Source organism: Phoenix dactylifera, chromosome 5 (genome assembly GCF_009389715.1).
Source record: "Phoenix dactylifera cultivar Barhee BC4 chromosome 5, palm_55x_up_171113_PBpolish2nd_filt_p, whole genome shotgun sequence".
In the NCBI taxonomy this organism is placed as follows: Eukaryota; Viridiplantae; Streptophyta; class Magnoliopsida; order Arecales; family Arecaceae; genus Phoenix; species Phoenix dactylifera.
The window spans coordinates 4479255-4491238 of NC_052396.1; the positions used below are offsets into that span (position 1 = coordinate 4479255).

Sequence of the window (11984 nt, forward strand, 5' to 3'; positions counted from 1 at the left end):
CTCCTTTTGCTTCCGCGGATCATTGAAAAACTGAGGTACATAGTTTTTATTTATAATAATGTGGTGCAAAATTCTGATTAGATTTTTTTCTTAGTTCAAATAGAACTAGTTTTCTGAAAATAGGCATGATTAGCAAAAATAAATATGAAAAGCTAAAATTTTTAAAAAAGTAGATTCCAATTCGTATATTATATTTATTTTATGTCGTTCTATCTGATTCTTTTTAGATTGAGAGATAGGTCAAATCATTTTTTTTTTCAAGAAGAAAACTTCCAATCTTACCATCTATTTTAGAGTCTAAATAATAAGATTTGGACCTCTTCCAAAAAAAAAAAAAAAAAAAAAAAACCCCATTGTTTAAACGTCACATCGCATGGGGGACAATAATCCTACCCCACAGTTAAAGGACCGGATCCAGTGGACCAGTCCAGTGGTAAGTATTCAAGATCAAATAAGAGGTGCCTGCTATCAACCGTACATGCAATAATTTCTCGTTTTAAATTCACATTGTGCTGAGGACAATTTCGGAACCACACCCCCGCTGAAATAAAGGCTGTGGCCCTACAAGCCCCGTCGAAGTCCCATTTCAAATCTATCTACTACCACACTGGGATCCAAGAATTGAGGGCCCTCCAGTTTGCCATCCTGAAACTGATGATATCTGAGCCGTCAGATGCATGATGATCCATTGTCACGATCTACGTGATCGTGGGATCAATTAATTTGATGTAAATGATCGTTACGTCCATGAGACTCACCATTCCGTTCTGTCGACTGCTCATCTGAGCCAACAGTGATTGGAACAGTAGAGGTTGCACGTCATCAGAAGCAGCTCGTCTGACCCGCTGAAGTTCCCGACAGTCAGAAAGAATGAAACTAAAAGCAGCATGCAATGTATTGATGGTTAAAGCAAACACAATTTTTTATCAAAAGAAGCAAACACGCTGTCGCAATCCAAAAGGCCTTCAGAATAAGAGTGTTGAAATTAGGACTTCAAACAGAGAAAGAAACAAGCTTAAGAAAAAAAAAAGTCAAAGAAATATGGCATATCAAGCTAAATATGGATCCTACAGTGACATCTGTACGAATCTAGTACCGAGACAGTGAACCTTAGGTGAAATTTTTTTGTCTATGTTCCCCAAAGAATTCTTTGTATATCATCCTAATTCCAATTAAGTAATGGAAGTTGCACCTTCAATTTCACCTGACATGGTGTTTCTACTTTTTAATCTCCTAGAATTGATTTAAAACTGAACGAGAAAGCAGCTTCTGAACTACTGAAGGAAGAGACATAAAAACTAAAGAGATGGATGGCCAATTAAAGGACACTAGATCATGAAAGCAAAATTGAAATATTAAGTCTAACGTGGAAAGGACAGGGACCATGTGATAGATCAAGAGGGAAAGCATTACTATAAACCTCTGAATCATAATAGAAAAGCTTTGTCTGGTGTTTGAGTCCTTCGCATCATGAGTCAATATGGATGCTAGCCAGATCACACCCATCAATCCTGAAATGGAAGCATGAGTTTGGGACCCGCCGATTGGTGGCCACTCGCTCCCAACGACGATTCTTTTATTTGATTTACTGCATTGACCATGCAGTGGAGGCTTCAAAGAAGAACATTCATGCTGGATTGCTCAACCAAGTTCAATGTACAACAGAACTGGCTAATAAACATAACAGAAAACCTACAGATCGAACGAGGAAACAAAGACCCATGTCTTCTTTATCCAAAAAGGCTGACCTAAACTATAAGAAGATTTGATGAGTGATTCATGCAAAAGTAGTCCCTGAGAGTAAGATTTGCCATACCAGTACCAGACTCCATACCGGTGCTACACTAGTATAATGTTGGTATGGTACAAAATTTTTTGACATACCAAAAATTGGTACGCCGTCCATAATGGTACCGAACCGGTACAGTACCGATATATCTAATACCGTTTGGCTCGGTACGACCATACCTGAGAGGGATGGATGGATTTGATTTTCTAATGACCAGCTGATCTAGTGTAGCATTCGCCGAAAGGGACAAATAAAGACTGTTAACTTCTGCACTTAAATCAGCCAACTTCTGTAATTATTCTTAGGCATTTCTGGATTTTTTTTTTTTCAGGTATCTAACTTGAAGGAACAAAAGCGAACCATGGATAACAAGGGTTTCACACTTTTGAGCCGGAGGCGTATCTACAAAAAGATGGACAAAAACATGGCTGATCTTCCGAGGCATTTGAATTAATTTATCACGAGATTATTACCAAGGTGGTTTCTAATTTAGACGGACCCTGGAAAGATTAAGCATCAAATGTGGGATCAACTCAACTGAACATGCGGGAATTGATCAAAATATTTAATAGTTAGACTTGTTCCTAGCATAGCCAAGTCTATTTCAACCATAAAACCCCATAAGGATGATGATGCTTTCTATTATCAGAGCTCTCCATGCATCATGCAACATATACATGCTAGAAAAAAACATAAATCTTACAAAAACAGTACTGGTCAGACTCCAGACTATGTCCAGTGATTTTTTTTTGTTTATCCACCAGGTGCTGTGTATTAATCTGAAGATCAGAATTTGAAAAAAAATCAAATTAGTTGATTGTACAAGAAATATTGGCAGCTTTCTGAAGATGGGTGTAATTACCTGCAACACACACAATTGCATTAATGTCTGTGTTCCAAGACAGACCTGCTTGGAGAAACATTCCCCAAGAAGCACATGACTCGAAATAATTTTGCATGGAACAGCAAGGGTCCCATCCTGTTCTAGGTCAGGATGTTTCAAGGTGGTCATGGAAAGAATGACAGAACATGGACAAACTGAACGCCTACTTTGTGAACATTCATCTCAAGGTGTCGGAGTAACAAGATTCTTGAGGGCCATAGTTCCAACCAGTTCATATCAGAATAGCAGAAAGAACAAACTTACTATAAGAAATGATGAGCCAAATCGAGGCAATCTTTCAACAATGTAAGCACATTCTTCAGGTAAAGCAAATGTAGTAGCACAAAACAGTACTCCTTTTCTTTGAGGAAATAAAAGCATAAAAACCTGCTTTCTCATATTGGTAAAAAGGGTGCTTTCCATTTACAACATCAAGAATAAGCTTCAATTGCAGGATAACAAAGCACTGAAACAAGAAGGGAGAAGCATATAATATGCATACATACAAATATATAGATGAACTTGGTTGCATCTTTAACTACAAAATACTAATGTTAAGAGGTTTAGACGTGGCTTTTATGATTTAGCCGCCACCATTTATTCCCATGGAGGGCTGACATCCATTACCATGAAGGTACTATTTTCTGTATACTTCTCAAACTTCAGCCCCAAGCCATCTCAACTCATTTGCCACAACTTCTGGATAACAACTCCATGCCCCTTATACTACCAGTGTCTTTTCAGATATTCCTTGCATATGATAACTACCTGTACTTATATCTATCGGCGCTAAATTCTTAAATTTTCCCCTGAATTCAATTGTACGGATTTCTAAACCTTCTCATCGCATGGCCACCCCAATCATTCTCATCAATGCAAATGCTTATCTGTGTCCAAAGCCCATTATTTTCCATAGTTCAACACTATAAACCTTAGTATTGACCTTAATTTGTTACCCGGCATCTCAAAAGATGGTGGTGACTGCATTGCCCCAAAGAACGAATTTTCCACTTCGCCCACTATTCACCAGTCTTCTTTTATCTCTCTTTGTATCTGTGCATAATTAGTCCACAATGATCAAAGCTAGGATGCATAGGAAGAAATTCTTAAGCATTAGAAGAAGAAACAATGCACACTTTCACCTTAGTCCATGCATTATAGGCTGCCATCCAATCACATGTAACCTGCTCCCTTCTGAATCTGCTATATCATACTGTCCACGGTGCATAACTACAAAAATATTTAGTTGCTCCCTTCGGAAACCTTTTCAAATCTAGTGAGGTTTACAAATATAGCAGCATCCATATGATAGTTTCACTAATGACAGGACTCCCCTGAATTTCAATGAGCCAACTGCTAAACTCTCTCCAACATTTTGGCAGACATATGTTAGCGGTTGGAGCTGCTGCAAACATGTATGACCTATGTTTCCAGATCATTTGTTTTAATCTTAGTTACCAACCTGACTCATAGTTGTTGGTATTGACATAACATTTTGGGCAAGGATCCGTACTTAAAAATATTAGAATATGCAACAGCTGAGCCCTGCACCTGAGACATTTCACCTAGCCCGTGCTATATAAACTGCTACAGATCGCATGGAACCTGCTTCCTTCAAAATCTTGTCATTCTTAAGTTATAATTGCTGCCCCAGTCGCATTAACTCACTCCCTTCCGAATATGTTTTTTAAGACTTGCAAGACCTAAGTGCAATAAGGTAGCAGTATCCATTTGGTAGCTTCATCACTAGGCTGAGAGTGGGAGCATATCCAAATTTGGATTCGACTGGATCAAATTTCAGATAAAAAAAAAATCTGTACCCGATCAGATTTGATTATGGATCAGATATCAAGACAAAATTTTTCAGATATGGACATGGATATAGATTCTAACTTTTCATACCAAGGTTTGCCGCACTAGCCCATACCGTCCGGTACGGGGCATACCGTACCATATCGGAAGAAAACCGGTACGAAACACTCATTTAAATCGGTACAAGATCCATACCGAGGCGTACCGAAGTTCATACCGGTCCATATCGAGGCATACATGATGAAAATTGAGTTAAGAAAATTGGTAAGAGAGTTATTTCGGCACAAAAAATGCACCATACCATATTGTACCGCATTGAACCGAATTGATAAGGTACCGATACGCCAAATATTTTGACTTCGCCTTAGGTATCCACTCTCGATACTTGGAACATATATATTGATACATATATGGATATATCAATATCTGACTGTAACTAACCTGTTTTTAATCTATGCATCAGCATAATTTTCTTGAAATTTAGAGAACTAGCAACTAAACACACTCCTAAATTACAAGGGAGAGCATCCATGGATGGAGCTACTAAAAAGATGCTGCCACATATATTATCCAGATACTTTGGTTTAGCCTTAGCTATAGATGATACTTAGATGTCGATATTGATACGAGATTGGTCAACCATCCATCAAAATAAATTCTTAAATATTGCAACTAACAACATTCAGCCACCTACATCTGACACATATACCCTAGTCCCACACCAAAGGCCGCTATCCAATCATATGTAACCTGCTCTGGTTTGAATCTTCTATACCATGTCATTCTCAATACAATAGGTTTCCCCTGAATACCAAAGATCCACCTACTAAAGTTCTCTCCTAAATTATAGGGGATGCATGTAAATAATGGAAGCTGCTACAAGGATGTTGTCACCTATGTTACCTAGATCTTTTTGTTCACCCACACTCAAATCTTAGATGTCATTATTAATATGACACTTTGGTAAGGATCCATAAGAACATCAAAATATTGGAAGATACAGTACTCCTGCACTTGACACATACACTATATTCCATGCATTGCTACCTGATTGCATCTAACCCCCTTCCTTTGAAATCTTCCATGTCTCGGTGCACAATCACTATCACATTCTTCAATAACTTGCTCCTTTCCAAAAATTCCTTTACATGTCTGTGAGGCTTACATGCAAAACAAGAAACACCCATATGATAGTTCCATAGTCCACAGGTGTCTCCTGAAATTCAAAATGCTAGGTACTAAATTCTCTCGTAAATTATAGGAGATACGTGTCTACGATCGAAACTGCTATGAGGATGCTAAACTCCATGGCGTTTGAGTATAGATTATATAAGCAGATCTTAAATATTGGAATCATGCAATACTTATGCCACCTAAACACATCTGTAGTCCATGCAAAGTACATTGCTACCTTGACTGCATGCAACACACCCCTCTCTAGGTTTTCTGTGCCATCCATTTCTTAGTGCACAAAAGTTAAAAAACACACCCACACACCTCTATTTTACCTATGTGGCATAAAGAATGATAGCAAACTATGGAAGAATGTACCTTACTCTGCTACACCATTCAATCTTTTAAAAGATGAGAGTCCGGTGCACCATCCAAAAATTTGATGTTGAATCATCATTTTGGTCGATAGAAATTTATCATCTAATAACTTTCATGTCAAGTGTAAAGCAACCATAACTAGGATTGGAATTGCTCCTTGAATGTCAAAATTGCATGAGGATCACTTCCCATGTCCAACAGATAAATTAAAAATGTAGCGGGCCTTCCAATTTGTCAAATGCCTTCTTACTTGAAAATAATATCTCCAGTAATACATCACGATTGAGTAGAGAAACCAGAAGAGGCTATATAACGCAAAAACAGGTTACCACTATAGTACAGTCGTAGTTGAAGATCAATTGGACATAACAGAGAGAATAAGTTAACTCGGGCGGCACCTTTGGCTAGAGATTGGAGGAGAAGAGCACTTCAGCACCCCCAAGCTGACACAGAGACAAGCTCTCGATGCTGCCAATAGAGGAAAAGTGAATCCTGGTGTGTCTCCACGTGGAAGCCCCTCACCGGCACCCTCTGCAGGAGGCAGTCAGCCTGCGACTCAGTGGCGCTACTGAATTGCAGGGGTACAAAGCCAGCTGATGCAAAGAGCATCCGCCAGGGGAGCATCTTGTTGGCAGCACGGTGGCGCCCGAGGACGCTACTCTCAATCCATGGCTGCACTATGAACCACTCGATATTGGTGGTCACTTCCCGGTCGGTGACTGCAGCATCAATGGAGTCGAGGAGGACCATGCAAGACTGGAAAGCATGGAGGAAGTGGTGTGAGAATGGCATCTCGCTGCGGTCACACCCAAGGTCCACCGAGACCACGACTTTCGGGGTGAGCTGCTTCACGAGGCGGAGGAGGGTCGGGGATAGGTTGTGTGCAGAGCCGACGGGGAGGTTCACGGCAATGGGTGCATCGACCAGGTTGCGGACTGCCGAAGGGTCGAAGTTGTCAAGGTTCATCACACTGAATTCAAATGGAATATTAAGGCGGCCAGCCCAGAAGGCAAGGGTGCCACAGGCAAGGTTGAGCTCGAGGGGATGGTAAGCTTCGGGCGAGACGAAGGCGGTAATTCTGAGCATCGGAGGCCCGCCGCCATCCGTGCAGCTCCTCTGGGCCAGCTCCTGCATGAAGGCGGACCAGTGGGTGCCGCTTCCGATATCGAAGTCGACGATGTGGATGCGGTCGGCGCCGGCGAGGCCCTCGAGGAGGGCCTGGATGCAGGTGACGTTCGTGAACATGAGAATCGGGGAGACCTCGGAGAAGGCCTTGAGGGAGGTGAGCTTGAGCACGGCCTCGAGAGAGCCCGTGATGGGATTACTCGGGAAGACTCGGCGCGCGTGGGAATCGGAGGGGTCACCAAGGATACGGTGGAGAGTCTCCTTGAAGTAGAAAGCGGAGCGGAGGAGGGGCTTCCCCTGTGGGGAGGGAAGCTGGTGATTGAGCCGCGCCAATATCCCACGCGCGCCAAACGAGTCTCCGGCCTCGACCATCTTCGCGGCCTCGAAGAGCTCGTCCACCAACGCCTGCTGCTGCTGCTGGGCGGCGGCGTCGTCACCCTGTGCCGACAGCAGGTGAGATAGGGGAGAGCCCTGCGAGTGCTGCTGGCCCAGGTGGCTTCTTTGGAGGAACAGGTCCGGCGTGCCGGAGGGTTTCGGAAAGGGAGGTCTGGATGGAATTTGGCCGGCCGGGTTGGAGACCATGGACTGGCGGCGTTTATGCTGGGGTGGGAGGAGCTGCGGCGGCGGCGGGGGCTGGTGCGCGGCCGGGTCGGCGGCGATCGAGGTAACTGGGACGAAAAAGGCCGGGTTGGAAGGAGAGAGAAATTGGAGTTGGCGGTTGAGAAGAGGGTTGGAGCTGCAGTTGGGCTTTTGGAGGAACATCCCTACGGCGGCCGCCGGCGACGGTGTCGGTGAGTGGAGGGTGTGGCTAGTTTGCCTACCAAACGTCGTAGCTTGGTCACCGGGACTCGGCGGCGGTGGAGGAATACCGCTGCTACAAGCGCTGGTATTGCTGCTCGAAAGTGAAAGCCCGCGACCGCCGGAAGAAAGGTCAGAAGAAGAGAAAAGAGGAGGAGGAGGGGGGAGAGTACTAGAGGAAGGGGAGAACAATAAAGCTCCACCCATCCCTCCGGTGGTTTCGAGGCCGAAGCCTGTGTCGGCGAGCCCGCCGAACCCCAAGCCAGCATTATGGCCATTGAATTCCGCCGGCCCCGGGGAGAACTGCGGTTGCTGCCTCGGGCCGCCGCCTCCGGCAGCGGCGGAGGAGGTGGGGGGGTCTTCAACGTTGCCCATGATCCACCCGAGGAACGTCTGGTCCTGGTCAGGGTAGGCGGCGGGCTCTGAGAAGACGGCCTCCCAGTCCTCCACCCCGAGCCCGCCCTTGTCGTCGCCATCGAAGCCGAGGTCCAGGCCTGCCGTGATGGGCTGCAGCTCCGCGGCCCACTCCTCCTTCCTCTGGGACCCAGCGCCGCCGCACTCTTCGGAGATGGGCCATCTGTGGGCCGCGGGGGCATCCGAGACCGCCGCCGCCGCGGCCACGCTGGCGGTGTCGAAGGAGCCTCCGCCTCCGCCTCCGCCACCACCGCCGCCGCAGCACAACGAAGAAGACAGGGTGGAGGTGGAGCTCGGGGGGCTCAGGCTTCGCCTCGTCTCCAGCACCGACCTCGGCTCCAACCCCTCTATGCCTCCAATCCTCCTCTGCTTCTTATTCTCTCCAACAAAAATAGCTTCCTCTCCTTGCCCTGCTTCCCCTACTACTTCCAAGAACCTCTTTCCTTTGCCACTAAAAGGCATCGCTTTCAATACAAGCTCCCACGCAAAGACACCACAAGCCACCAAGCCCAATACCACACAAACACTACACCCCGGCTCGTAGCTTGTACTTCGCTCTTGGAACGGTTGATGGCTTTATACAGTCTCTAACAATAGACTGGGATTTTTCTCGTGTCCTCCCTGCATTTATGAAGCAAATAATAGCATCAAAACACCGAGGAACTCCATGCAGTTCGATCTCCTCATATCAAGACACGCTTGTTACGAACTGCAGATTTTGTTCCTCCCACCTTCTACTCGCTTCCATCTCTATTCGATGCCTCTGTCTCCTTCCCATCTTCTTCTCCTTCTCCTTCCCTCCCTCCTTTCTCGTAAGATGGGCTGTGGCTGGAAGAGGAGAGGGTGAACAGGCAGCAGTACCCTGGACTCTTCTTCTACTCTTGTTCCTCTCTCTAGTTCTGCCACGCGGATGCGTGTGACATAAAAAAGCAATAAAGTATTAAAGTGACTTCCCTCCCTCTACTTGCCTCCCATTGTCTCTCCAAACTTCCTTTATTATTTTTATTTTTCTTTTTACCATCGGATTTATTATTTACATTTATGAAGTCTGTTACAATTACTATTTCCCACTCTTTTCTTATTATTTTCCTCGCATTCCGAACGCAGCAATACGGCTCGGAGCCTCGGAACGCGCGGGTCGACAAGGGAGATAACTGACACCGCAAAAGAGAAAAAGCCGGTTGCAGGTAAAAAAAATATCACGGACTATCGTAATTTCTTTTATGTCTAAATAACCCCTACATCGCTCGCGCCCCACGTGAACCCTGGAGGAGGTTCCTGCCTCGCGGCTTTTGTCGCACTTTTTGAAATTAAATGTACTGCTTTCTCGAATTATACGGTACTGTTTCAATGAAAGGCTTCTTTCCTTTATTTAATTAGCAGTAGTATATATCCTTACAAACACAACATTGTATTACTGAGAAAGATGAATAATAGCCAATATGTTCTATTTATTACTGTGGTATTGATGAATATATCTCCATCTTTCCAACAACATTGGCATGTTTTTTAGTTTAGTTTACCTTCCTAATAGTGATATTATTTATTTGATGGTTTATAAAATTGAATTTACAGTCTACTATATATGTATTTTTTATCTTATGGTAATTAACATCTAATTTATGTCTGTATCCATTCAACAATACGGATATAAATTTTAATATCTTAGTATCCATACTTGCAGGATAAAGAAAGATATAGATATAGAAATATGTATATCTCATTTGTTTTTCAACCCTAAAAAGGCGGTGTTTTTATTTGAAGAAAAGTTTTGAAATGTGATTTACCAAATAAAAAAGAGTACGAATAGGGATACTGATGTCTAATTTATATCCAATCTATTTTTCAGTCCTAAAATAATGTTTTATCAAAAGAAAAGTTTTGAAATATAATTTGTAAGATAAAAAAAAGGGACATTGGCATGGATAAATAATATCTAATTTTGTATCTAATATGTTTTGGAGCTTCAAAAAGAAATGCATGTTTTTACTAAAGAAAGTTTTTGAATGTGATTCGGTTGCTTATTCTCTATTAATATTTGATTTATGTCTATATTGTTGCATGCATGGATAATATCTAAAGTGTATATCTGCATTCGTTTAAAATAATATGGATGCGAATTTTGGCATCTGAATAATATTCATATCTGCATCCATATCTGCTAGAAAAAAAAGGATATCGAAATGAAATAATGATATATGATGCATATCCAAACTATTCTCAACTATAAAAGGAGGAGATTTTATTAAAAGAAAATTCTTAAAATGTAACATATATTTTAATCATTAATATCTAATTTATGTCCATATCTAGTTTTGTTAATATCTATTTTTATGGATATCCATTCGAAAGAAAATATGAATATTAATTTTAGCATCCAATCCATATCCATAAATGGATCATGTTAATCAAATAAAAAAGAATTTGAAAATGAATATATTGATATTTGATTATCTAATTTGATGCCAATGCTAAAAAGAGGCAGCTTTATTCAAAGAAGTTTCTAAAATGCGACTTAACAACTCCATCTCTAGGTATCCTGATAGAAGCCAAGCCAATTATGCGTGCACAAAAATAGATCCAATGTTAGGAGAAAATTAAGAGTAAAAAAACACCTACCATATATATAGCATATGGAGTTTGGCCTGTTATAGGGGTCAAAGGCGTTGTAATCTAAAAATAAACAATAAATGCTTATGGTTTATAGTAGAGCTATGATGCTCCTATAGAAGCATTTTTTAAGTTGCTCTGACTGATAAATAAAAAATTTACTATCATTTACAATTAGATATACTATACATGGAGATATTTTAATGTTAGTTGATCTATCATCTATACATGTCATTAATAAATTTTCTTGCAATGATTACGATAGTGATTGCTTCGACAACATAGGCTAGATGACAAAATTACCTCATTCATGTAATACTATCTAATTTGATACATGGGATAATTTGTCATTTGCCGGTAAAAGTAACTTCTAAAGGTACTCCTATCGAAATACTATAATTCTACCCATACGTGGGCGCACATACACATACATACATACATACGCACATACATATATATGTAGGTATATTTATATGTGTGTGTGTTTATGCGCGCGGCTTGTACGTGTATATGTTGTTTGGAGAAAGTTGAATATCTTAGAACTTATATTTTATGTAAGTTGTAAATACATAATTTCAATCTATATTCTTGATTTTTTTTTTTTTTGTTTATCTTTTATAAGAAGAAGAAGCAGCAAGATATGGATCATGAGAGGTGTTATTTTATCAAAAGAAAGCTTTCAAAATCTCCTTTGTATATCTACAGGTATAAAGTAGGTAAGGAATTTGGGGAATATTTGCTTTGCACAGGGGCATCTTTTTTTTTTTTTGGCCCAGGGTGGGGGCGGGGGAGGAATATGACTATATGATTCCAAACAAGCATTCGGAAATTTGGTTCTTTTTCGCCTCCATATTATTTTTTTTCATAGATTTCTATCTCCCCTTGTGACAACAAGTGAGGTTTTATTTGATGTGTCATGTCACTTTGGCTCCCCCTGCCAAACTAGCTAAACCATCTGTGCAAGAGTTTGATGAGTCTCATCCCAGGTATCTTGTCTCTTGG

General features: G+C 41.8%; 1 protein-coding gene across 1 annotated transcript; it reads right to left on the bottom strand.

Annotated features, from left to right (window-relative positions):
• Positions 1–6152: 6152 nt before the first annotated feature.
• On the bottom strand, positions 6153–9271 carry LOC103712147 (scarecrow-like protein 22). The gene has a single exon (XM_008798584.4). The coding sequence runs from the start codon at positions 8832–8834 to the stop codon at positions 6465–6467; it is 2370 nt and encodes a 789-aa protein (XP_008796806.2). The 5' UTR covers positions 8835–9271; the 3' UTR covers positions 6153–6464.
• Positions 9272–11984: the final 2713 nt, after the last annotated feature.

What these genes read in the sequence shown, in the direction of transcription:
- LOC103712147 (XM_008798584.4), bottom strand. Translation starts at nt 8,834, where the DNA reads ATGCCTTTTAGTGGCAAAGGAAAGAGGTTCTTGGAAGTAGTAGGGGAA.